The 26191-nt window shown below is 60.5% G+C and overlaps 1 protein-coding gene and 2 long non-coding RNA genes across 7 annotated transcripts in view; 2 read left to right on the top strand and 1 right to left on the bottom strand.

The window, feature by feature from the left end:
- Positions 1 to 12333, top strand: part of LOC129209277 (uncharacterized) — a 32210-nt gene extending 19877 nt beyond the window's left edge. For 3 of the 5 annotated variants that reach the window (XR_008578036.1, XR_008578033.1, XR_008578032.1), the window contains one exon: positions 10874 to 12333. This is a non-coding gene — a long non-coding RNA (uncharacterized LOC129209277). The remainder of the gene's footprint in view (positions 1 to 10873) is intronic. The other 2 variants (XR_008578034.1, XR_008578035.1) reach the window with 2 other exon arrangements.
- On the top strand, positions 1656 to 7739 carry LOC129209279 (uncharacterized). Its single transcript, XR_008578037.1, has 4 exons — positions 1656 to 2037; positions 3150 to 3218; positions 3362 to 3519; positions 6669 to 7739. It is a non-coding gene; the product is annotated as an uncharacterized LOC129209279 (long non-coding RNA).
- Positions 12334 to 13254: 921 nt separating the features above from the next.
- BRINP2 (BMP/retinoic acid inducible neural specific 2) lies at positions 13255 to 26191 on the bottom strand. The gene is made up of 8 exons (XM_054833456.1): positions 25997 to 26191; positions 18682 to 19052; positions 16764 to 16954; positions 16407 to 16597; positions 15903 to 16008; positions 15299 to 15535; positions 14857 to 15079; positions 13255 to 14504 (listed from the first exon to the last, which is right to left on the bottom strand). Exons 2-8 carry the CDS (start codon positions 18984 to 18986, stop codon positions 13388 to 13390), a joined length of 2370 nt encoding a protein of 789 aa, XP_054689431.1. The 5' UTR covers positions 18987 to 19052; positions 25997 to 26191; the 3' UTR covers positions 13255 to 13387.

Raw genomic sequence — 26191 nt, 5'->3', positions numbered from 1 at the left:
AAAGAGAATGGGAAACGAACTTTTTTAATGAAGTAGAGCATTTAAATTCTCTTTATATTTAGTCCTATCTGGAGCTCTTTACCCAAATGAAGCAGAAAGCATTTACAGCTGTATTTTCCATCACACCAACCAAGGAATATATTCATTTGCAGTAACATGGCACTCAATGAAGTGGAAAATAAGCTCCCAAAATTGCTCTCACTCTGAAACGCTCTCAGTGACTAGGAAAAGCCCGTTTGGATTCCACTGACCAGTCACTTTGGTTATGATAAAAATTAATTTGGTCGAACGCCTGGGCCGTGGCGGAGGAGACGCTTGGCCCCGAGGTAGCTCTGCTGGGGACCGGGCTTGGGGCTGCCTCCTCTGCCGCAGCTCCCACCGCTCCTGCTCTTGGCTTTGCCTGCCCTGTAGACCTGGCCGAGACCCCCGTGCCTCCAGGGGTTGGCCATCGATGGCACGTGGGCGCACGTGACGTCCCGTGTGTCCTGCTCCGCATCCGCCACACAGCCGCAGGAGGGGACAACGGCAGCGCCGCGGCACTGGCCAGGCGTGCGGGAGTCCCCGCGAGCAGAGGAGATGTAAATGGGTTCCTCCTTCCCTCTGCAGCGACCCGCGGAGGACGTGAGCGGGGTGTTAAGCAGGTACCGACCGAACACCGGCGCAGGGTTCCGCTAATTGCTTGTGATGTCTAGTCCAACTCCATCGGCACAAGCAACAATTGCTACTGGAAATGCAATTAATAATTAAGCACTCGACGCTGGCAGGTGTCAGCAGGAATCCGCGGGGCTTGGCATCCCCCGCGTCAACACCTCCCTTTGCCTGCGCGGGAGCACAGCGCCAGGCAGGATGCAGCCCTTTGCTGCCTGCGTCGATACTGGGTGGGATGCAGATTCACGCCTTGGAGAAATAACTTGCTGGGGGTATTTCCGCAGCGGGGGTGACGGCTGCCCGCTGTTGGGGCTGCGGGATGGGGGCTGAACGCTGCCTGCCCGGCCGTCGGGACCTGTGCGCGGTCCCCATTTATCATTGCAGCGGCGCTTCCCGGCTCGATTAGTTCTCTGTTCGAGGATGCTGTACAGACAGAGTGACTTTGGGTGGAAACCACTCGGCAACGCTTCTCCGCAGCGTCAAATGCCGGGAGCGTTTCCCCGGGGCTGGCACGGCCGCGGCAGGGGTGACTGTGCTGGCTGGGCTGCAGGCGGCGGAGCCGTGCCCCGTCCCAGCAAAGGAGGGGGCTGCTCTGTCCCCGGGTGGGGGTGATGGCACGCAGCAGCCGTCCCAGTCCTGGCTGGCAGAAAGCAGCACCTTGATGCACTGAGATGTCTCGCTGAGATGTCCTCCTGGCTCACTGCAGTCTCGGTACTCCCCTGCGTTCCCACTCGCAGGCTCAGACAGCATCGCTTTCTCTTGCAGCTTTGGCTGCGGCTCGTGATGACTTACAGCCTTCTTCAAGCTGGCTTTTATTTTTAATTACATTTTGCCTCTGAAGACGGGCTGCTTTGCTGGTTGCTTCCTCCCCCCCTGCCCCATTCTTTTTTTTTTTTTTTTTTTTTTACTTTCCCTTTTAAAGGCCAAAAGAGTTTAGGCTTCTTGAGAAATTGCTTCAGCTTTTAGGAAGGCGCAGAGCCTTTTCCCTGGGTAGCAAAGTGTTGATTTCCTACCACAGGGCTGAGTGATGGTGATTCCCTTATTAAACTGCACTTAGAGGCAGCGACTGTCAGGCAGGGATGGAGAGCTTCTCCGATAAGTTGGAGCTATTCATTATTAAATTATCTTCATTCACTTGAACATCTCATTTTCATTGAATTAGATGAAAAGTGCTCAAAGGCAGCTGCTGCGGCTGCTCGGAGGCTGCCAGGAGCGGCGTGCAAATGTCGCTGCCGGCCTTTCCTCCCGCACCGGCTGCGCCTCACCCTTTCCACGGGACGGCTGGACCTCGCGGACGGTGTGAATCTCCTGGAGGTAGCTGAGGGGGTCGCACCAGCTGATGGTCCCACCTTGGAGATCTGGATTCACCAGCTCTGGGAGCTGGAGCGGGTGAGGATTGTCTCCGCCAGGGAAGGAGGTAGCACGGCCCCAGGGCTGATCTCTGCCAGCTGGGCAGGGGTGACAAAGGTGGGTGTCCCCGGGAAGGGGGGGCTGATGTGACCTGCCCCAGGATTGCGAAGGCCGAATGTCCTGCTGAGGGGCTGCAGCCGGGCTTGGCTGAGTTAGGCTTTAAGCTTGGCTTAAAGGACCCTGCAGGGCACGTGAGCTGGTGCAGGCAAGAAGCAGGCAGGTAGCAGGGGCGGGCAGCAGGGACTGGGGCGGGCAGCACGACACGGCGCAGGCAGCGGTGAGCGGCTGTGCCTGTGCCCATGTGAGGGCAGAGGCGGTGCGTGGCACGGGGACGGTTTTGGCACCTCCGTCACAGCAAAATGGATGCGGGAGCTGCCTGGGGCTGAGCCAGTCTCAGCCTAACTGGAGGGACTGGCTCTTGGTGTGGGGTGGTCTCATCATCTCGCCATCGGCGACAAGCCTGACTGTCGTCCATCGCCCAAGAAACAGTTTTCTCCTCCTGCCACCGCCACTTCCCTGCCCTTGCCCCTTTTTATTGCTCCCTTTCTCAGGCCGCGTGTGCTGGGCAATCCCAAGCCAGGCGTAAGGGCATGGCTCGCGCTTAACCGTGAAGCCAGCCGGACTCTGGGTGCTCCGGAGAATCACCAGCGATGGCACCAGCGCCCTGGCTGCGTCTCCCGACTCCTGCTGCCGCCTCCCCGCCTGGGCAGTGGCGGGTCCCCCCTCGGGGCAGCCACTGGGTGCATCGGGCCCAGCTTTAGCTTTGGTCCTCAATTGCAGACGAGCTGGTTTAAGTCCTGGTGGTTATTTTTGGGGGAGGATGCCATCTGGCTGCCTGATCTCTCCGCTTTCACCTTGGCACGAGTAGCTGGCACCCAGCCCCGTCGGGCAGCACCGAGCCAGGGGGCTGCTGCCTGGGCTTGCCAGCCCGCAGCTCCTCGAGGGGTTTTGTGGAGCCTGGGCTGGTTTAAAGCTGCCCTCTAGGAACAGGAGGCTTTTGTCTGGAGGCAAAAGACCTCGGCCACACCACGCTGTGCCCAGGCATCGCTGATCTCCGTCCCGGTTGTACGTGAAGCTGCATCTTTCCCTAGGAGAGCTCAGAAGAACACCTGGCTGCTACTCAATCCCGAATGTTTCCGGAGCAGCCTACAACCTCACCGGTCAGTGAAAATCCCTTTTCTTTGCTGCCCTGGGCTCCGTGAAGTCCTTCGCACCTCCTACCCGCAGCTACCATCTTGTTCCCGGCGAGGAACGGCCGGCCCCTTGGACCGGCTCCCCAACAACTGTTGCTTTTCTTCACCAGTAAATCTCACCCGCAGAAACCGCTTTGATCAACGCGCTTGGATTTCAGCCTTCAGCCGTGATCAAGGCAGGGGGAGAGACGAGAGCAAGTACTCGCAGGCTCTTTGGGGACGGTCTAGAAAACGAAGCTGGTTCTCCAAGAAAAAAGCCCGCTTCAAAGTAAGAGGCGGTTCTGTCAGAATAAGAGTGAACTAGGCGGGAGGAGGAGGAGGAGGAGGAGGAGGAGGAGGAGAAGGAGGAGGAGGAGGAAGGCTGCCTGGTTTCCAGGGTGCCAGCTGGGCTGGGGCAGGTGTGGGTCCAGCAGGGACGGTGACGGTGGCATCGCCGTGGGGCTGGAGCTGCTGCTGGGTGAGGGCAGAAAGCCACAGGTTGGGAGGTACGGTGGGGAGGGGGAACCTACGCCTCTCCCTGCGCTTAATTCTGCTGCAAACCTGATTTTCTCTGCGTGTTATATTCTTGGCTCTCCCTCCTTCCCCAGCCCTGGGGTTGGGAAAGTTTTCGGAGCTGAAAAGGTGCCGGATTTCCTTCCTTGGGTCAGTGGTTTTCTCCGAGTCTTTGGCTGGTGGGGCTGGTGCTGAGGACCTGAGGGTGGTGCTGGGGCAGGAGCAGAGGGGGGAAGAGCATCCCCTCCTCGCCAGCTGGGGTCTGACCGTTCCAGCCATAGGCTCTTTGTGCTGGCCGAAGGGACGCACAGGCGCCGCTCTGGGTTGGATAAGGTCAGAGCTTCTGCGCAATGGTGGTTAATGGCCAGGAGGAGACCTCCAGGGGCTCGCCAGCTTTGTGTCCCCCCCATGCCTGCACGCAGGAATACTGCGTCGGCAGCTCTGGCGGGCACGGGCCCTTCCTCTGCGGGCTGCGTTACCCCGGAGGGGAGCAGAGGGCCGAGCAGAGATGCAGAACCTGGAGGTCCCCGCGAGCGGGGGAAAGCTCTGGCCAGAAATTGCCCTCCAGCACCGACCTTCCCCTCTCCGGCAATCCTCCTCCTCTTCCTCCTCCGTTCCTGCTCCCACTCCCTCTTCTCCGCCGTCGCCTTCCTCAGGTGCGCGCACACGCACGCACTCTCGCCTTTCCTTTCGGCTACAGATGGTAGGCAGAAAAACCAGCCAGCCAGCTGTGGCTTTCACGGCTCCCAAGCCAGGCATAACTAAACATTTACATTTATTACCAATTAGAGGGGAAACAGACTGTAGTTTTATGTACTGTATGTGTCTGGGTATATTTTGGTTTGTGACCGACCTTACACCCCTCCCGGCAACTAAATGTCTCTTGGCTGGGGACAAACCCCTGGAAAGCATCTGCAGCAGCGGATCCCGTCCCAGTGTCCCCTCTCCCTTCGATGAGGAGCTGACGCGGATGCTGCAGCAGCCCCTCGGTGGGCACCGGCCGCAGAGACCCTGCGCTGGGGGTCTGCTCCGGGAGGATGCTGAGCATCCCTAGGGACACCCGCCTGTCGCATCCCTGGGGCAGGGATTGCCACGGTTTGTTAACCCCGCGTATGGATTTGCACACAACGCGCCTGTCGATTTATGGCTTGCGAGCGCCCGAAGCCCGCGGCTCCCGAGCCAACGTCACAGCGGCTTTTTAGCGATGCTTGAGCCAACAGCAAAACGCAAACGAATCCACAAGCGGACTTAGGGCCTCGCTGAGGGTGGGAGAAGAGGTGGAATAAAAAGAGTGTGGTGGCGGTGGTGATGCCCCACGCGTGGTCATTTAGGGACCGATGTCCCACTGAAGAGCGGCTCCTGCCCAGCAGCCCACGGTGGTCACCGCGGTACCGTGCCGTCGCGCTGCTGCGTGCTCGTCTCTGCGAGGCCAGCACCTCAACCGGAGCTGGTTCGAGCCGCAGGAGCTCAGGATGGGGTTTGCATGTGACCAGCTAGCTTTGGACAGACCGACGGACTCCCAGTCACGTGGGGATGAGGACTTACTGGTTCTATGGGGGATACTGGGTTTGCTATACTGGGTCATTAGCGCTCCATCCTGCCTCTGGGCAATGGCTAAACTGCAAAGCAAAAACTCTCAGCCCCCTTCTTCGGGCCACCGTTCCCTCGGCAAGAGAGGACGGGAGAAAGGTGGGGTGAGGCCAGGGCGCGCTGGACAAGAGCGTTCTTTAAAGGAGGTTGTCCCACATCCACCCCGATACTGGGGCCGTGCCCGCCCGCCGCCACCCCCGCAGCAGCCCGGCTGGGATGCAGGATGCCGCAGCCGCTGACCCCCGCTCTGCCTGCCCGCGCCTCCCCCGTCCTCCCCCCAGCTCCCGGCAGGTACCGCAGCCATCGATTCCAGCTGCGGCATTCCTATTCCTTCCTCGCTCCCGCTTTTTTTTTCCCCAGAGGGTGCCCTGAACCCTCCGGCAATCGTAGCCGAAGCTCACCTCTGGCTGCGTCGCGTGGATCCCTGCGCCCACCTCCGCCGTTGCTCGGGCAACAGCCTCTGGGTTGGATGCAGGGTTTTATTTCCCTCTTCTCTCCAGGATGCTGCTCCCAGGGAAGCAGCCCGGACACGGAGGGAAAGCCCCGGGTGATGCCGTGCAGCGGTTGCGTGCGTCCCTCTGGTTGCTGCCCGGGGGAAGCCGGAGGGATTTATTCCATCAATGGGGAGGGGGAGGCTTTAGAAATGCAATATTTTATTATAATATTTTATTATAATAATTTAAATTATGGCCTGGCATGGCCGGAGGGCCAAGGTTGGCTCCACAAGGTGAAGATAAGGAATAAAAAAAGCTGAGAGGCTGAAGTGGGGGGGGTAGGAGGGGCCGCAGTATTTTGGCAGAGCTATTGGAGAGCGGAAGGGACCAGCCCTGGGGTGGCAATGACCCAACCCCACCTCAGCCCGTGGAGGACCTGTTGCCTCGTGGGGGGGCAGCATCCTGCCTTCGTTAACCGGGAGCCCCCGGGTAGAGGCTGGGTGCCACAAGCCTTGGCCACCAGCCTCTGGGTCCTGCTGGAAAGGAGCCGACGTGGGGCCGGACCTTTAGCTGGCAGGGGCTGGAGAGGAGCAAGGTGGGAGGTGCAGCGTCCACGGCTTCATGCGCGGCTTTGTGCCATCGTCCTGCTAATCAGCAAATGCAGGTGATGGTTCAGCTGAGAGCTGGGTTTAAGATTAAAAAAAAAAAATAATTCTTCCCCCCTACCACCCTTAACTTTGTTGGAGTGTGACAGGGTGGGAGCTCTTGGCAGCTGGGATGTTAAATGTTTTTCCACATGGTCTCTTGATTATTAATGGATTTTAGCACTTGACAAAGTAGAAATTAGGAGATAAAAGCTATTAGAAACTAATTTGGGTAATCACTGATTCTGTTCCCCCAGGAGCCTTTCTGAGAGCGCTGCTCCCAACACCACTGCCGAGCCTCGGGAGAGAAGGAAATCGCTTTTTAACGGAGTTTCATGGGCTTCGGGGGAGCCCCCTGATTTACGGCCGATGAGGAGAAGGCTTGGATGGAGCAGGCATGATCCCAGCAGCCTCCTGGGATTTATTTTTTTCACAGCCCTGGACACTATTTGGGGTGGTTTATATGCCGTAATATTTTTTTATTTTCTTTTTTTTTTTTTTTTTTTGCCGTTATGTCGGTGAACCAACCGTAGAAACTAGTTTGGGAAAACAACGTGGGAGATGATAGATACGTCCTCGGTGGCATGGGCTCCCCCAGCGATGAAATGGGCTACAGGTGGAGAAAAAGGTCCCTGAGACCCTTTTCTCCTTCAATTCCCATCTCCCTGCACGGATCGATAATGCCGGGGGCAAGGAAAGGGCGAGGAGCCGTGGCGGGGGGAATCGTGTTAAAGGAAAAGCTGGAAGGTGGTGCCCAGCGTGGTAACTGCCGCTGGTTTTGAGGCGGATCGGCTGGGGGGGTTTGTGCGGCCTCGTAGGGAGCAGAGGCTGCTGTGGGCTGGGGGAGCGCTTTTAAAAATCATTTGAGTGATTTCTCTCCTCCTTTCTTTCCATCCGGTCGGGCTCCGCTCCCGCTATGCGTGTCGGGAGCGAAAGGTCCGGCTTGCAGCTCTGTCTGTCTGTTTTTTCACAGAGCTTTGCCCTCCGGGGGACATCCCTCCAAAATTCACCGACCATCTCAGGAGCAGAGCCAGGAGGTCCCCGGGGAGCACCGTCCCGGGGCGGGGGGGGGTCAGGCTCTGGCCCGATGAGGTAATTCCTCCAGCCGGGCTCCTGGCCGTGAATCAGCAATGCCCCTGGCCCCGGCGCTGCTGATTTACACCGTCTGCAGTGGCACCCCGGGGCAGGACACCCGTATTTAATGGACGGGGGTACCGCTGCCGGCAGCGGCGGTTCCCAGCGCTGAGCTCGGGGAGGTGAAAGCAATTTGCCGTCGGCGTCCCCTGGTTCCCTACGAGTTTCTCTCTGCTTGCAGAACGGGATGCTGTGAAGATGATAGGTTATTTGGTGGTGGCCAAAGAGGTCTTGAGGTTCTCCTTGAGAGCTGGGAGCAGCTGGGGGGCACTCGGGGAGGCTGGGTGAGGTTACGATTCTCCATCTTTGCTTATGGAGGAGTCGGGGAGGGAAGGCAGCAGCCAAGGAACTGGGGCTGGAGCCTCCCGCGGTCCCCACCAGCTTGAGTCATCCCAGCTCCTCACTAAGCTCCTGCGGGGGGGGGGACACAGGAGGGCGGCTGGGACCCCTCCCGCACACCTGGGCTGGCAGCAACCCCCCCGCCTCCTCCCTGCCTCCTCCCTGCCTGCCCTTTGCAGCCTCTCCTGCCTTCTCCAGGGGCCGCAGCAGCAGCAGCAGGAGGAGGAGGAGGAGGAGGAGGAGGGAGGAAGAAGCCGAGGTCGTCATCATTTCAAGAGCCCGTTAATCGTCCCCCCATGCTCCCTAAGAAGTGGCCATTTACCGCAGGCCCTGCAAATCCTCTCCGGGAGAGGGAACCCCAGGGAGCGCGGCGTGGGAGGATGAGAGCCCTCGATGGCTTTGAAAGAGGCGGCAGAGAGATGGAGCAGGGAGGGAAGAACCCAGCCCACCGTCGGGGAAGGGAGAAAATAGACCGAAACAGAGAGAAACTGAAAATGTGCTGAAGCAGCTGATGACAACCCAAACAGCAGGAGAAGGCGCCTGCCTGCCAATTAACGAGGCTCTGGCGCTAATTTGCCACCTTGACTGTACTACTGAGCTTGTCAGGAGAAAGGGGGAAAAAAGAAAAAAAAAAAAAAGAAAAAGATGAGGCTAAAAAAGAGACGGCGAGGTTTCGGCTTGCCTCGTGGCTACGCAGATGTCGCTGGGCTTCGGAGAGGTGGGGGGGAAGAAAAAGGGGGGGGTCCCACGAGTGGGAAGGGGACAATGACAAGTCCCCGTGGGCTTGTGTGGGCAGAGCAGCTCCAGCCCATGGCACGACCTGACCCAGGGATCCTGCTTTCCCAGGGATGGCGTCCCACGGTCGGCTTGGTTAGCCGGGAGAGGAAACGGCGATGCCGTGTGTACCCGGGAGCGTCTCTGGTTCCTGCAGCGAAACCGTGGTTAAGGAAGAAGCCAGAGCAGCCTGTGCCGGGGTGGAGAGGTCCACAGGCAGCTTGCCACGTCGCCTGCCTCCCCCAGAAACGCCGTCAAACAGCAAAACAGCTCTGGCGGGCAGCTGCCCGGTGGTTGTGTGCAGCTAATGAAGCCGGAGGAGCCCTGAGCAAAATGCTCAGCGTGAAGCCTCCCGCCAAGCGAAACATCTGATTTCCATTTCTCGCCCGTCCTGCAGCCCGAACCAGGAGGGCAGAGATCACGGGGTGAATTTCAAGTGAAATCTGCACCAGCGTGCTCTTTGCACGCAAAGGAAAAAGAGTATCTGCCAGCAAAGCGTGTTACCTGGAGCCTCTCTCCGCGGGGATGTTTTACCTCCCGTGCATCCCGTGCTGTTCTGCTGGGCTGACGCAGCATCAGCTGGGAGCTAGGAGTGGGGAAACTGAGGCAGGCTGGAGCAGGGATGCCGATGTAGCCTTACCGCCTCTCTCTGTCCTGGCTCTCGGCAGCAAAACTGTCTTTGCAGGAAGGGGGGGGGGGGAAAGCGTAGGTTGGGTAACTGGAGCTGCGAGCTGTTTGGTTCTGGGGTGGCTGATCACCACCCAGCACCGGCTGTCCGGGGGCCAGGAGATGGAGGTGGGAACAACCCGCACCCGGGAGCCGTGAGCAGGGATGCTGGGCGAGAGCGTTGCGGATAATCCCATCCTGCTGCCGGAGCTGGGGACAAAACAGCCCGGCCTTTCCCCGGCCTCCTTTTCCCTGGCAGAGCTGCTAAATAAACGTGTCTGGAGGGAACCGGAGCGGCTGCAGGCAAGCGAGCGAGGAGCTCAGCTCGTTATTTAAGAGGCAGCTTTCTGGCTGCAGAGAGGAGCCGCGTAAGGTGTAGGAATGCAGGGGCTTGCAAACCAGGGCACAGCCGAGGAGGGCCCCAAACATACCGGCTTTTTAAAAACCTAATGAGTTTGATGCTTAATTCCTGGTTTGGGGACACCTGGCAGGGTGCCACCCTGGGTTTTTGCATCCCGAGGCCGGATCCTGCCAGCACGGTGCGGCAGCGGCTCTCCAGCCGGCCCCGCTGGTGTCGGCGTTGTTCTTTGCTGGGGAAAGCGTTGCAAGGTAATCAAACGCTGACCTCCGGTTATTAACCTTGTCTTCTTAATCACCTCCAGCGAGCGCTTTAATTGCTGAACGGGGATGGGAGGACCTGGCTGCTTCCACCCGACATTAACGTGCAGCCTGGCAGTCCCCTCCCGGGGGCACGCGCCGCTGCTGCTCCTTAACTCACCCACTTACCGCCCCCCCCGGCCCCAAAAAAGGTGGAAGGGGTTCTCTTCCAAAATGCAGTGATTTATCAGCAAAATTTAGGGAACCGCTTGATCAAAGAGGTGGCGGAGCCCCACGTGGTGGGGGGGGTGTCAGCGGCCAGGGATGTGTTCAGCAGCCCTGCCTGCTGCCCCCCACGTTGCCCGATGGGGTGCTTTGCCGAGAAGGCGCCGTGCCGGGCTGGGAAAGCTGCGCGTGACCCCGTTCCTGCCGGGAATCAGCGATTTGGGCCAAACTCTGCGTTTCTGAGCGATACAGGATGAAATCTTGCTGTGGGGAGGGGGGAGGCTGCGGCACCGCTCCACCTTGGAGGTGCTGCCAGATGTCCTGATGGCTCTCGGCTTCACGTCCGGGTGGCTTTAGGATGTGTGAGTGGTTCAGGGCGCCCGAAAGCGTGGTGGGAAACGCTCCGTCTGGGGGAGGAAGAGGATGGAGCTGAGGAATGTTAGCCCAACGCGTGACGACGGGGAGAAGCAGCGATGCGATGGCCCAGAAAGATGTGTAGCAGAAGCAGAAATGGGTCTTTCTGGCTGGGAAGCCTCCCCGCAGCTCTGCCTACTCAGGAGCAGGCAGCACTGCCCGCCCTCCTGCCTATCCCCTCCTCATCCCCGGGCAGATGTCTGACGGCTTCCCCTGGGGAGCCGAGATGATGGCTTTGACTTCTCGTTTCCTCCTGGTGTGTTTAATTGCCTGATTTTATTATTTTTTTTTAATTTTTTTTTTTTCCCTTTAGGACTGGGAGACAAGGCGGGAGACGTGGGCAAAGGAAGACAGATGTATGGAGAAGAGAAGTCCAGGTGACAGATTGAGGGATGCTGTAACCACAATAGCCGGCCTGATGGATTGATAGATTAGACAGGGAATATAAATAGCAAACATGGTTTATCTACCCTCCCCGTTTTATTTTCCTCTCGCTTATCTCTTTATCTCTCCTGGTGTTATTTTCCTCCCGCTTATCTCTTTATCTGTCCAGCCGGAGGATGGAGGAGGGGGGGGGGGGGGACAAGCGGGTGACAGGAGCAGGATGGATGAGGTCAGGTTACCACCGCTTTTGCAGCATCCAAGCAGGCAAGTTTTGCCAGGCAGGGAGGATTAGGAAGCGGACTCAGATCTGCACACCGATACACTTTTTGGGGTTGTTTTTTTTCTTTTTTCTCCCTCCTGTCGCCTTCTCCCCGCACCCTGCCCATCCCTTCTGCCCGCGCTCCCTGTTTCAGGGACGCTGTGGGTTGGAGGGTCGGCTCCTTCCTCCTTTCCTTGGTCCCCGGCCAAGAAATGAGGGCAACTGCCGAGGCGGTGAGCTCCGCTCGTCTGGATGCCCAGCGCTTCCATCCGACAGCCGGGCAGCACCGCTGCTTGATATTCCGGTCAGGCGCCGAGCGCGGCGGCAGCAGCAGGAGCGGGGAAGGAGGGAGGGGAGCCCAGCTCCGCTGAGCCCTCAGCTGCCAGCTCGCCTGCCCCCGCTGCCCGGCTCTTCGCCCCGGCTCGCTGGGCTGAGCTGAGCGGGTGCCGGAGATGCCGCCGGGTCCCCGGCGGTGGGGCTGCTGGAGACCCAACCTTGGTGGGGGGAACCCACTGCCCCTTGATGCCTGCGCTGGGTGGAGGGGGCCAGGATGGGTTGCACCTGGTTTGGGGCCCTCTCTAAGGGGATGATGGATGAACAGGTCTTGAGGAGGTCAACGAGGATACCAGAAGTATGGAGCAACCTACAGATATGGACCAAGCAATGGAGCTAGGGCACAGAGATGACCGTCGTACCTGTCTGTGCAATGGTAACTGGCCGGAGAGGGTGGCTGGGGGTCAGGTATCCCCTGGCTCTCCCTGGACCAGAGCTAAGGGTCATCAAGAGAACCTCCAAGGGCCAAGCTTGACATGCCCAAAGAGGTGGTTTGTGCCCCAACAGGTGACCAAGCCACGGCACTGCTCGCCTCAGAGCACGGTGGACGTTTGTGTGGGACCAGGAGGAGGTTGGACATGAGATGCGGCTGGTGCCACATGGAGCAAAGGCGAGAGCTGGGGGGAACGGGCAGGAGCTGCCGGCTCCAGGTGCGGGCAGGATCCCTCCAGGCACGGCTGATGGTCTTAATGGGCCACCTCGGAGCCCTGTCCTTTCGAGTTAATGAAGACGTGGACAGGAGACAGATGGCCAGCCCGTGTGGTGGCATCTCCCCTCCTCGGGAGGCTCGGCTAAAATCCAGAGAGCAAGACGGTGTGGAGACACGAGGAGGGACACGGCAGCCGGGCACGCACGGGAGCCTCCTCGTCATCCCCTCCTGCCGCACAGCAAGGGAAAAGCCAGGGCCAGAGATGACAGTAACTGTTCTTTTTTTTTTTTTTTTTTTCTCTCGGTTGGTTTTGGTTGCTCTTTTGCTCAAAAAAGGCATTTTTTTAAAAAATATATTAAACAGATACATTTTACTAAGATGTCTCTTGGCTGGAGCCACCAACAAAAAAATGACCCTCCCCAAATAATTAGCCTTAAAAAAACCCCTCCCAAACAAAACAAATAAATAAATACATAAATAAAACATTTTTTTCTTATCCTTTCTTTTTTTTGTTTTAGTTTTGTTTTGTTTTGTTTTTTTGTAAGGAATTGTGGCTCAGAGGTCTCCGCCGGTGTCCGCGATGGCAGCATCCACGGGGCAGGTACCAGGTTCTTGCCCACGCAGGGGATGACGATGCCTCGGTACCACAGCGGGCACGAGATGCTCGCGGAGAGGCCCCAGGGGAGATCTGCTGCATCTCGGAGGCCTGCGGTGTGGTCCGCAGGAAGAGTCGTGGGGGATGCGATAGCAAAGGTGCCGGTAGAAACCTCTCTTAAAAAGACTACAAAAGTTGGGGCGCCGAGGAGACCTCGTGGCGGGTTGAGCGTCTCCTCCAGCGGGGCCAGCAGCTGCCTCTGGCCGAGCCGCATCCCTCCCCGGCCATCGGCACGTCCCCCCAGCCACTGGTGCTCGAGCAAAAGCAGCGCCGTGGGGCGGCCGTGCTGCCATCGTCCCCATGCTCGGAGCCAGCTGCGCCGCGTGAGCCGTCCTTCCTCCATAGTCCCACTGGTGTCCTCCATCCGCTCGAGCCCTGCGTCTCTTTGGCCGGTCGCTGGATGTACCATGGAAGCACACAGTTGGCACTAAGGTAAGGCCTTGATTTAATTTTTTAGGGTGGTTATTTTTTCTTCCCCCCCCCGCCCCCGCTCTGGGGAGTTCTTTCTCCTGGCCCCCTCGCTCCAAGATCTGAGCAGCCCCGGCCGTTAGCTGCAGAGCTTGCCCGTCTCCTGCTCTATCGCGTTGGGCAGCTTGGCGTTGAAGGCCCTCAAGGAGGACTGGATCCTTGCCACCTCGTTGTTGGCCAACTTGAGTCTGTGGCGGAGCAAGCAAGTGAAGAGGTCGAGGCGAGTTTTGCCGGGGGGTGACAACCTGTTCACTCGGTCCCTGATCTCCAACAGCTGGAGCATGGCCGAGTCCTGGGAGCCCTGGGTATAGGGGTAGTCCAGCTGAAGGATCAGGTCACGAATAGCGTCTGCTTCAAAGGGGAGGCTGTAGCCAAAGACTTGAAGGCTGTTGATTTTCATGTATCCCAGGTTCTTGGAGGGATCTGCCATCTCCAATGGTTCGTAGTAGATCGTCTCGTTGGAGCTGTCATCCAGAGACTTGATGCGGCTCCGCAAGTAGACGTGGACGGTTTCAAAAAAAGTCTTCCACTTGTTGCCCAAGGTGAGCGTCCAGTTTTGGCACTGGGCAGAGGCATCTACATTAGTCCTTTCCCAGTCTGGGAAGCTGCCCTCATTGACAGGCATGAACCAGCTCTCCGAGTGGCTTCCCCCAAAGGGGTTGACGTAGATGGCCATGACGGGCTCCAGCGTGCTGTTCTTGGTGAGGCAGATCTGCAGGGAGAGGGCCAACATCACGTGAACCAGCCCAGGCTTGTACTTGTTGCTCTTCAGGGTCAAGAGCATGCGCTTCCTCCAGGAGGGGTCAAACCAGCTCCCCAGGCGCATGTCGTTGCTGATGAAGATGGAGTGCACCTCAATGCGGCTGTCCCGTTTCTGCAGGAGGTACTTGAGCTCCAAGTCCTGCAGATCCGTCTCCAAACCCAGGTAATGCTCCAGCGAGTCGGCCACCTCGGGGCGGCAGAAGCCCTGGGTGAGCACGTAGCCGTGGTTGCAGGTCCCGCAGCGGGTGCTGTTGTCCTCGGCACAGCTGGCGCAGGCTGGTCCCTCGCCCAAGGCACACGGTATGGACCCCTGGCAGGAGGGCTGGTCTGAGGGACACGTGCAGCTGTGGCTTTCTTCCAGGAAGGTCCCAGGCACAGTGGTCTCGCTGCAGTACAGGAGCGACTGCGCACGGCTCCACCAGTAAGGGAGGGACCTGGCGGAGAAGAGACGTGGGAGGAGAGATGCTTAGGTGGCATCTTTGGGGGTGCGACCAACTCTCCCTAGGTTGTGGAAGAGCCGCCCACGTTGCATTCATTTTTCTGCAACGCTGGTGGCCTCCCATGAACCGAGCCCCATTTTCCACCTCCAGGCTGGAACCCAGCCTCTCAGAGCCACATCCCAGGGCGGCACGGCTGCCCCCCTGCCCGCTCTGCCCCCAGGCGTCCCTCTGGCAAGGCAGGAGCTCCTCCGGTCGCAGCCACAGGGAGTTGGGCCGTGGGTCTGAGCCCCCCTCGGGGCTCTGAGCAGTGTCCCCGGCGTGGGACGGGGACGCCGTGGCACCCTACCTCTCCTTCGGCAGTTTGAAGCGAGGTTGCCGGTGGCAGCGTTTGCTGAGGTTGAAGAGCCGCCGGATGAGTCGGTGGGTTTTCCTGGAGAGCAGCTTCAGGCTGGTGCCCAGCAGCTGGTAGCGATGCTGGATGTCCAGGTCCATGGCCCAGAAGTGGGAGATGGCTGTCCTGTTCAGGAAATGGTCCCCGGGGAGCCTCTTCACCAGGGCCTGAAACTCTTCTGCAGGGGGAGAGAGAGAGAGAGACGGCATCAGCAGACCCAGGAGGGCGAGCGGCGAAGGTAGGGCTGGAGCCAACTTCCCTCCAAGCTTGCTCTTGGGTCTTCACAGGGACACGACCACCCCGGATCCTGTCCTGGAGCCCCACCACCCAGCCCAGGCTGCTCCCAAAGGAGGGGTTACAGGAAGGGGGATGCTTGGTGGGGTCTCCCCAGCTTCACCTGACTCCTCGAACTGGCTGTGGTGGTTCTCCCAGGCACGCTGGAGCTGGGCCAGGCTGCTCTCCAGCGCCTGGACATCGGCCTCGGGGCAGTTGCAGCGGGGGAATGCGGGCTGGCACTGGCAGCGGCAGTCGCTCCGGCGGCACACCAGCTCCCCGGATGAGCTGCAGGCGATGTAGCTGAGGGCGGCCGCCACAAATCGCTCCCGCAGGTAGGAGGGCAGCACCGTCTGCAGGCCTGCGAGCCAGAGGCAGCCCCAAGAGCGTCAGGGCGCACGCGGAGCCCCTCGAAAACATCACCCGGGCGAGGAGGGAGCAAGCCTTCACCCTCCCCGCGCTCCCACCCCTGCGTGGTTTTCATACCAATTTGCTGCGGAGCCGCTTGTCTGGGCTCTGCATCGATCTCGGCTCCTCTTGGCAGACGAGCAACGACCTCATCCTGCCCAGCTTTGATTATTTTCATCCCTCCTCCTCCTCCTCCCCAGCCCTTAAATTAAAAGCAGCATCTCAAGCCAGCATCCTCCCCTGCAGCCCCCTGCGTGCCCCCGAGCATCCCACGGTGGCAACTTATCCGTCACCGCGTCCCCCCCCCAGCCCGGCCCTACCTTGGAGCTGCACTTTGTTCTCGGGGCTCTGCACCAGGACTGAGCTCACCGAGTCCAAGTTGTCGTAGTTGCTGCAGCCGAGCGGCCCCGTCCGTGTTTCGGTCACCTGAGCGGGGGGACGGGACCCACAGGCAGTCACGGATGCGGGAGGGGACCCGGGGCACGTGCCACCCCGCCAAAAATGCTGCAAATAACCCCTGGCCAGGCTTGCTGTGTGCCGCCTCCCCATCGCAAGGTGATGCTTGGAGAGGAGAACTAATTGCCTGCTAATTGGCTTGCTGACAGGCGGCAGCCCTGCCTGCAGCCCGCTGAAAAATGTGCCTTCATTAGCGTGCCCAATTTCCCATAAATAATGCGGATGTGCTAACTGTGTCTGCTCTCCCCCTCCGCCTCCCCTCCCCCGGGGTGTGATGCTGCTTTAGGGTCTCGGCCAGCTTTGGGCGGGGGGGGGGGGGGGGGGGCCCTCTCTCCCCGCACTGCCCTCTCCCTCGCACCCTCGCCTACCTTGATGGCGGCCGTGGCGATCTGGATGTGGTGGAGCCGGCGCAGCGTGCTCTCCCGGTCGATGAAGTAGGAGGCTGCCAGCTGGTGCAGGGTCTCCAGTGAGACCCCCGAGCTGTTCCCAGCCCCCCCGGCAGGCTCTGCCCTCCGGCTCAGCTTGCGCTTGTCCACAAAAATGGTCAGGGACTCCTCTCCTGGGGGGGGGGACACGGACATGCAACGCTTTCGGGGGGGCTGCTGGGCTCCCCCCGTTCTTCTTCTCGGCCGTATTTCTCCCGCGGTGTTTCTTCTCCCGCCCTCCCTCCCTTGCGCGCCGCCTTGCGCGAGGGAAGCAAGCAGGGAGCACCCACCGGCACTCACCTCCCAGCGTGGCAGCGAGCAAGAAGTGGGTCCCATATTTTTTGATGAGGCTGTCGGTGATCTGCTGGGGGCTGGGCCGGCGTCCCAGCAGACGGATGTTGCGGATGAATTCAGGGGCCAGGGGAAGCGGCAGGCTGAAGAAATCTTTCCTCTCCAAGGCCAAATTATTCACCTTCCAGCGAGCAAACTCTCTGCGGGAGGACAGCAGGGGTGGGGAGAGGGTTCGAAGCCAGTCTGGCTGTGCCGCGTCCGCGCTGTCCCTTCCGCTGTCCCCAGCGCCCACCTTGGGGCAGGGGATCAGCAGGTGGATGTTGGGACCGTCCCCACCTCCCCATCGCCGCACAGAGGTGAAGGACCGCTGCGCGCGTTTGCCAGCTATAGATCCAGCCGGGACGAAAGCATCGTCCCTCCCTAAGTCATCAATGGCGATAACGAGCTACAAGCAGCGGAGACGCCTGACATTGATTAATCAGGCACCTCCGTCGGGCATTAATCACAGCCCAGGGCAGGGCCGGAGCCTCTTCCAGCCCGTTGGGCATCATCCATCCTCCATCCCCATCCCTGACGCCACGTTCCTACGGATCCAGGTGAAAAATCCGGTATCTGGGGGTTTCATGGTTTTTCAGTATCGTCGGTGTTGCGTAGGAAGCTGGAGGTGTTGGGATGCGGTGGGGTTGGTGGTGGGGGCCCCTTGTAGCCCCGGAGGCTGTGAAAGCGTCCCACCAGCCCCCGGGCATCGCCTGGCCCTGGGGGAGAGCCGCCAGCCTGCCTGCCGCTGCCGCCAACCACCAACCGCCCCGCAACAACCAGCGCCCGATTGCAGCCTAATCTTTGGCGTTTTGCTGTAATTAAAACCAGGCGGTGGTTTTCAGGCAGTTTAACTAGGGCTGGTTGGGAAAGGAGGAAGAGGAGGATGAGCGCAAAGTAGCTGAGGAGCTTGGTGGGTGTTGAGTTCCTCCCATCTCGATTTTTGGGCCCAGAAATTGGGATGTCGGGGTCAGGAGTGGAGCCGGGGGTGAGGGAGGGGGAGATGCTGCCTCTCCCCTTGCACGCACGCTCCCTGGGCGCTGGGGGGCCAGGAGCCCTGCACCAGTTCCCCCCCCACCCCATCCCACCCCACCCCACCAGCAAAGCAAGCCCCGAAGGCCGCTGGCGGGTTCTCCACCTCTCCGAGGAGGTGTGAGCCAGCTGCTGTCCCTCCGGCTCCTCCTTCCCGTCCCACCACCGTCACCGGCAGCATCCCCGGAGGACGAGGGTCCCTTGGCACGGCAGCGTCAGCGTGTAGGAAAGCGGCGAGGGGGAAGAGGAGCTCTCTGGGGTGCAGGGCTGCATAACAAGGCTGCCGTCCCGGCACCCGCGTCAGCTCCCCCGGGCAGGCAGCAGCCCGGCTTTGCTCCGCTGCCGGAAACCCCAGAGGCTTGGTGCCAGCGAGGAGAGGAAGGGAAAAAGGGCTCGTTAGCTGGAGGTGACAGCCCCAATTAGCACTGGGTGGAGGTGGAGGGGGTTTCCCATGCTCGCTGTCGTGGGGTGGCCCTTTGCTGGGGTCAGGGGAGCCCACTGCTGCCGAACCTGGTTCTCCGCTGGCAAGAAACCCCCTCCAGCACTGGCCCCCACGCACGTAGCATCCCACCGCTGCCGGCCGTGGGGTGGCAGCACGGGGGATGTGCTGAGGGGTTGCTCTGAGCTCGGGACGAATCCTGCCCGAGCAAATCCATGCTGTGAGCGCGCTGGGGGCTGCTGTTGCGTTCCCTGGGAAAGCAGCATCTCGCGTACGCCCACCCACCGCCTCTCCCGACGGGCAGCCTCCTCCCACACGCGGGGGTCCGTTCACGCAGATTAAAGCGGGTCCGTCTCCACCCTGCCGTGCCCCCTGCAGCCCCCCCACACCGAAGGGCTAGCCCCCGGCGCTGCCTCTCACCTGTAGATCCTGTACCTGGTGGTGAAACCCTGCCGGTAGCGCTCCATGAAGTCCACGTACTCCTGGGCTCGGTAGAAGGGTCCCCGGTCGGTGAGGAGCCAGTCGAGGGGTGCCCGGCCGGAGGAAGAGGAGGATGAGGATGAAGATGAGGGGGTCGCGGCAGCGGCATGCTGCTGGGGCACTGTGCCGCCCGCCCCGCCGGCCAGCCCGCAGCGGCAGCACGCGCTCAGGGCCAGGAGGGCCAGCGGCCACGGGAGCATCGGATGCAGGGGCCCGTCAGCACGCGGGAGGTCCTGCCGCCCCATCCTGCTGCCACCCGGCCGGCTTCTTCATTCTCTCACCCCGCGGCAATCCTCCGGGACGGCCCTGCCCTGTAACGGCACCGCGCGGAGCGGGGAACCAGTGAGGCCGGGACGCGGGGCTGATTCGGGATGGATATAAACCAGGTGCGACCGCAAGGCAAGGGGAAACGGGGTTTGCTTCGGAGAGGCTGCTGGGACGCTGATGAAGGGAAAGTTGGGCTCCGGGGAGAGCCACGCGTCGGGCATGGAGCGGTCGTGCCGCGGGAGGTAAGAGTTTATGGGGTTACGCTTGCTGGCTGTTGATGGAGATAAATGAAATCGTGGCTAGTGCCTGTCTGAGAAACTTTTAGCTTTTTCTTTATGTTTTTCTCCGCTGTGCATCAGCCCGGCAAGCCAGGCTTGCTGCTACGGTGTGCCCGTGTGCTGGAGACGGTGGGGTGCCTCCGTGCCCCACACTTTGAGGATGCCCATCACGAGTACGTGCAGTTCATTTCAGAGGGGGGCTAAAAAATAATAAGCACAGGGAACTGGAAAAAAAATTAACTTCTCCAAGTATGGGTTGAGCTGCATGCAGTTCATGTTGGACTTTCCTTTGTGTCCTGCTGGTGGTTGAGATGATGGATGGAGGGAGGGAGGGATGGATGGATGGATGGATGGAGGTCCACCCCAGCTTGGATGCATTTATCAGCATTTATCTCAAGCCAGGACCCTTCTGGTCTCAGCCCAGTGCGGCACTGGCGGTGGGAGAACAGGGGGAGCTTTGCGGGGAGCAGCGGCCCCCCGGGGCCAGAGCCTGAATTTGCAAGTGAAGGTGGGAGACGGGACCTGCAAGGTCCAGCAGAGCTGGGGAGAGCTGAGGTGTCCTCCCGGATAGCAAGAGCTGTTTGCCTAAAAACGGGGACCCCATCGCCCCAGGGATGGTGATTCTATTCCCCCGGGCTGCAGAGAAGGGGGTCAGCCAGAGCGCGACCGCCCGCCCCTGCCGAGCACGCACCGGCCCCGCGTTCTCTCAAACGGGGCTTTGCCAGCTGAATCAGCGCGCTTTAACATGTATTATTATTTTTTAAAAAATTTTTTCTTTTCTCCCTCTCTTCTATTTTTAAACCCTTAAGGGTGCGCTTTGATTACACTTTCTCAGCTTCTCACTCAGCCCTCGAGGCCAGGGCCCTGTTAATTTTAAACAAAAGCTGAGATTTTTCGCATCACCAGATTGGGGGTGCCGGGGCAGCGGGGCAGGCAGGGGCGGGCAGGAGCAGCAGGCAGGTTTTTTTTCTGTCATCCCCCCCCCCAGCACTATCTTTTCATGTGTCACCCCGGTTTCTCCCAGCCTCGCAGGCAGCTGCGTAACGCCCTGGTCGTTGCCTCCCGTTCCTGGAGTCCCCCACGGCCAGGACGTGGCCAAATCCTGGCAGCAATGAAGGGGCCCCCGTGCTGAGGTGGGCTGGGGTTTTGGGACCAGCAGTGTCAGACTGCTTTCCTCCCTCCACACCTGGAGGGGGCTTCCCCCCCCCCCCCCCCCCGAAACGTGGCAGGACCCGACACCAGCTGCCCATGGAGCCGCTCGTGCGCTGCCACGTGTGGGTGACGGCTGAGCAGCTGAGGCACTTCGGCTGCTCTGAAATCCTCCCTGCCTGCTTCCCTGCCTGCTTCCCTGCCTGCAACCAAAGCTGGGCCAGGGGGAAGCAGGCAGCCGGGATGCTGTGGCTGTCCGGAGCAGACAAGCGCCTTGCTCTCCTGCCCGGCGATATCCGCAGGTGCCATGAACACTGAGGTGGCCTGGGGACCGAAGGAGCGCTCGAGGCTCAGGATTAAACCCTCCTGTCGGTGCTGCTGCCGCTGCACTGCGCGGGGTGACGTGGGGAGCCGGGACAAGCTGCCGTGTCCGGGAGGTCACGGCGGGAGCCGGGGCCTGGCAGCAAATCCTATGGAGGGTTCAGATGCTGACGGCGGGCGAAGCCCTCCGCGACGGGGAGGAAAGCAGCGCTCCCGAGGTGAGAGCACCCCTTTAAGCAGCGTCTTTCTAAAACCTGCTCATGGAAACGCTCTGCTTGTAGCATTAAATACGGCTGTGCCAGCAAAACACCTTGCTTAAACAGCTGGCGTGCCGGGTAGCCTGCCGGTTGTGCCACGAGCGGGCTCGGCACTGCCAGTCTCCTTGGCCTCCGTCACCACCTGTGGCTTTTAGGCGGCCCCTGAGCGCCCAGCTACCCCCTGGCCGGTCCCCTCTCCCCCTGGCCAGGTCTATACAGCCGAGGGGATGCTTCTCCCCAAGCACCGTAGGGGACTGGCCTCATCCAGCACCACGTCACACCACCACAGGTCACCCCGCTGCCCTCCCCGAGGCTTTCTTGGGATCAGTCAGGAGGACGTGGAAGCATCCTTCCTTTGATCTGAGAGCACAGAGCGGATTTTTTTTTTTTTTTGGAGGGGGAGACCAGGCAGAGCACTGTCTCTTCCAGCAAACCATCCTGGGTGCTAACAGCTTCCCACCCCCACGCGGGGCACCCCCACGTGCCATCCCCGAGAGGGGCTCCCCGTGCTGCTCTTCCCCTCCAAGCCCCCTCTTCCTCCTCCTCCTCCTCCTCCTCCTCAGCACCGCAGCTCAAGGCAGCAAACCACTTCTGGGTGACCGCCGTGGGGACAGCTCTTAGGGCTGGAGCTACCTTGGGCCTCCTCCTCCCTCGGGCTGCAGTCCCCAGACCAGCTAGAAACGATTTCAGCCTGCTCTGCCGCCTTCCCTGGGGAGCTCATGCTGAGATTCACGGCTGAACACAAGACACTTCCCTGTGGCCACCTCATGTTTTATAAAAATAGTCGGAATTGGGTATTTCCAGCGCTTGGCTGGGGCAAATCCAGCAAAGGTCCCTTCTTGGTGTGCGGAGTCCCTTAAAGGAGCAAAAAGTTTCCAGCCTTGCTCAAGGAGCTTTTATTTACAGCTGCCTCTTATTTACACGGCGAGCGCTGGCACCTCTGAGCCGGGCTCTTGCTTGGGGACGGGCGCTGACGCACGCCAAGCACCCTTGCCAACAGAAACTTGAAGCCCCAAGTCGGGCAGGAACGGGCAAACCACGGCGGGCAGGAGAGGCTGCGCGGGGACTGCGCCGAGTTACGCAGCGAGCTCGTCCCCGAGCACCATCGGGAGCTGGGCTAATTTCTTTGCTCGTATCAATCAGGGGTTATATACGCACGTGCAGAAATTGCTACAGCTCCATATAGTCCTTAGCCCGCACAGCTGGGGGAGGGGGGGGGGGGCTCTGGTTTTGCTGGGGGGGGCTGCTGCCGCTGCTCTGCAGGGTTGGGGGGGGCAGTGCATATCGGGGCGCACCTCCGCCTGCTCAGAGCAGCAGCGTCCTCCTGGGATGCTGGGGAGAGCAAAGCTCTCTGGAAATGAGTAACCCCCTTGACCTCACTACTAGAGCTGGAAATAACTTTCTAATCACTTTTCCTTGATCCAAAAGAATGAAGATTTGATGAGAAGCATCTGACTACTCTCTTTTTTTTTTTTTTTTTGATTTAGGGTTTTGCATCACAAAAGTTGGAAAACTTCCAGCTTGTGATTTTTTTTTTTTTCCCCCCCCTCCTTCTATCAAAACCTTAAAGTGAAGGAAGAAGAGTGCCAATGCAAATATTCTTGGCAAACTTTCTCAGGACCAGAACCTCCTTTCTGGCCAAGACCTCCCGATCTTGTTGCAGCCCTCCATGTCCCTGGTGCCTGTAGCTCGTTGCAATTTCTAGAGGCGCCTTCCCACCCTTAGGCTTGAGATGGCAACGGGATTGCTTCTGCGGTGGGTGTCTTCATCCAAAACGGCTCGAGAGACTGAGGCAGGATTGGTGCAAGGTGTGGACGGGGACGCTCGAGCGCCCGGTGAGCTGCACAAGCCTCTCTCTACTGCCCTTTGGAGCTGACGGCGACAGCAGCAACATCCTGCAGAGTTATGCTGAGGTCCTGCTTGCTTCCATGCCAGAGGCAAAGCATCTCCGGAGCCACGCACTCCACCACTAATCAGGCAGAGTTCGATAATTAAGACGTTAGCTAATTGTCAGGGACATTAACATTGATTTCTGCCCTTTCGTGCTGCAGGAGCAGATTTAGCGATACATAAACTGGGAAGCGTGTGCTGGGGAGAGGCTGCGGCGGTATTTGGTGGGTGCTGTGGGGGAAGCACGGGACTCTGGCCCTCTCTCCCATAAATGCTGAGCTGAAGCCCAGAACAAAAGCAGGACCCGACGTGTGCCCGGGCAGAGCGATACCCGTTGGTGGCAGAGCTGTGGGACGTGCTCAGCCATGGGGGCTGGTCCCTGGGGCACGGCGGGAGCAAAGGCGCATCCGGGTAGGAGCGGGGAGCGATGGGGATGGGTCTCGAGCTCCCTGCCGATGCCCTTTAGTGGGAATGAACATCAAACTTAGCGACTGAGTCACCTTCTCATTAAACATGGGAAAGCTTTATCAAATTAAGGCCACTTAAAAGAGTCTGGGCAGAGGCTAAGTGCAGTTTAGTTTCTGAAGTGGATTGCCTCAGCTGAGCTGTGCCTTTGTGAATTCACACAGGTTTTCAAGGTATCTCTTGCTCTGCCCCTTGTACCCCCCTCCCCAGGACAGACAATCCCAAAGGGCTCAATCCTGCTGGATGCTCAGCCCCTTGCTCCGGAGCCACCAACCTTACTTGGGGCTTTGTGGGACCCAGCTCCCTCGTACCCAGCCCTGCCTCCCCCTGCCTGCACTGCTGCCTCCTCTGCTCCCCACCGGCTCCGTCGTGGTTTGCAACGAGCTGCAGCCGCCGCGCTCGCATCCGCGCGCTCCCGAGGAAGCGCCAGGGCCTCATTGATCTGCTGGGGTAATTAAGAGAGCGAGCCAAGCACTGCCGGAGTGACAGCGGCACAGTAATCGCTGGCAAAGCGGGCACGGTGGGGTGCTGTCAGCCGCCTGGCACCCGGCCTGCGGAGACACAGCTCCGGGCAGCAAGCACGGGGACAGCCACCCCGGAGCCTGTCATCCCTCCCGAGCAGCGATGTTAGAGATCAGTGACGGTGGCTGTGAACAGATTCTCAGTAGGCTCCTGCAAACCACCCTCCACAGCCCGTTCAGTTGCTATTGCTAAGTGATTTTAAGTCACTGACTTCCCCCCCCCCCCCCGGCTCATGAGACTGGTTTAAAAACCTGCAAGACTTGATGATTTGGGTTCCTTTTATTAGCTTTTCTTCACATCCTTAAGAGCAAGGCACTTGAAGATGAGAGCAAAGGAAAATAGCAGAAAATCCCAGGACTCGGGGAGCTAAGGATTTGCATAAGACATCAAATCAGATGAAGCCTGGGCTGCCATCAGGGGACACGGCAGCTGCGTGCAGCGTGTCACACCAGTGCCATGTGTTCTGCCCTCTGGCTTTGCTCACCCGAGACTTTCACACCCACAGGCAGAAAGCCTCTTAAAAGAGCAATGTGCAAACATACAACTCCCCCCAGCGCGGCGATGGCGGCGGCGGTGCTGGCTTCCCCTGCCTTGTGCTGAGCTCTCAGCCCGAAGCGTCCCTGCAGACGGGTCTCTGGGGCCGGGGAGAGCATCCCTGGCCATGAAAGCTGGGGGAAGAGCATCCTGCAGCCCCCTCCCAGAGAGGACGGCTCCTTTTCCCCCCCGATGGACCCTGCTGTCAAAGCAAGTGGAGTACCAGCCTCATGCAGGAGCCGGAGGCAGCGCAAGGTGAGGACTGCTCGCTCCCCTGCCTTCACACGGGTGACACGTGTCACGGGTGGGCAGCGATGCACGGCAGTAGCTCAGCTTTAGTGGCACAGGGTAAATAAGGCGGTGGGTGGCTGGTGCTGAGCAGAGAACCAGGAGAAGATCTGGGGTGCCGGAGTAGGGCCACCCCCCTTCCCAGCACCCCGCTGCTCCCCAGGTCCCAGAGCTGTCACTAAAGCCCCACCAAAGCCAGCTCCGCTTGGCAAAAAGTGCAGGGGGCTCCTGGCAACATCTCCGGGGCTGGTACGGACCCTCCCGGCTGCCGACGGAGGGGGGACACTGACATCTGCCGGCAGGTCCCGCCCGGCCCCGCAGCACCCGGGCTCACCCTGCCCGGCCCCGGGACCACAGCGGGGGGGGAGGACGGGAGAACCCCGGGACCCGCCAGCCCCGCTCCAGGGCGGCCTGGGGGGGGGGGGGGGGCGACATGCGGGTCCCCCTGAGAAGGGGCGGGACGGGGGGGCATCACTGACAGCTGATGCTCTCCAGCCCGGTGCTTTAAAACCCCAGAGTTTTGTTGCCTGCTGAAGAAAATGCGTGTTTAGGGAAGGGAATGGAGCCTCGCAGCCGGGGACACCCCCCCCCCCCCAATGTCCTGGAGGCTGCTGTCACCGGCACGGCGCTGGGAACCCCACGCAGCGTTCGAGGGGAGCACACATCGTCCCACGGGCCACCCGCTCCTCGCCTCGGCCCGGTGCTCCGGCGGCAGAGCCGGTGGCAGCGGGGCCCTGCGTGGCAGCAGGGGGAGAGGAGCTCTCTCCTGTGGATTTATAACGAGCCCCACAGTGAAGCAGTCGTGTCTGAGCATCTCGGGGGGGGGGCATCCCCCCCCCGTCCCTGCGGTCCCGGGGCACCTCACACCGGTGACACCGGTCACCCTGCACAAGCAGCAGCGGGTTTCCTGCCTCCCGGGCATCTTGTTTCCTACAGCAGCCTGCCAGTACCCGGTTCCACCGGGCCGGTCGCAGCGTCCCGGACCCCGGGGTGGCTCCCGCCCGGGAAGGGCTCGTTGCCTTCCTCTACCCCTCGCTCACCGGGGCGGCTGCGAAGGCAGCCCGGAACAGGGGAGCAACTTGGCCAAGGTCACCGAGCGAGCCGGCAGGGGCCGAGCCGCGTCTCCGCCGCCGCCGCCGCGCACGGCGGTACCCGGGATCTCCGCCGTGCGGGGCCGCGGCTCCCCCGGCACCGCTCCTTCCCCCTCCCGCCCGCCATCCCACCCACCGGCGGGGTCCCCGCGCCGGCTCACCCACCCCCCTACCCCCGACCGCACGAACTTACCCCAGGCTCCAGCTCAGCGCCGGCGGGGCACCGGCCGCCTCTCCGTTCCGTTCCGTCCCGCTCCGCTTCAGCGGCCCCAGCCCGGCCCTACCCCGCCGTCGCCTCCCGGCCGCTCCGCACCGCCCCATCGCCGGGCGGGCAGGCGGCCCCCGGCAGCGCCGCCGCCACCATCCCGCGCCCGGTGCCGCTCCCGGG

The sequence above is a fragment of the Grus americana genome, chromosome 8, assembly GCF_028858705.1.
Source record: "Grus americana isolate bGruAme1 chromosome 8, bGruAme1.mat, whole genome shotgun sequence".
Lineage (NCBI taxonomy): Eukaryota > Metazoa > Chordata > Aves > Gruiformes > Gruidae > Grus > Grus americana.
The sequence above is the reverse complement of the archived record's forward strand: the minus strand, read 5'-3'. Positions and strand labels throughout refer to the sequence as shown.

What these genes read in the sequence shown, in the direction of transcription:
- BRINP2 (XM_054833456.1), bottom strand. Translation starts at nt 18,986, where the DNA reads ATGGGGCGGCAGGACCTCCCGCGTGCTGACGGGCCCCTGCATCCGATG. An exon ending in GAACAAAGTGCAGCTCCAAG is followed by an intron (nt 15,536 to 15,902) that starts GTAGGGCCGGGC and finishes TCTGGCTCGCAG; the next exon opens with GCCTGCAGACGGTGCTGCCC. An exon ending in TTCAAACTGCCGAAGGAGAG is followed by an intron (nt 14,505 to 14,856) that starts GTAGGGTGCCAC and finishes CTTCTCCGCCAG; the next exon opens with GTCCCTCCCTTACTGGTGGA.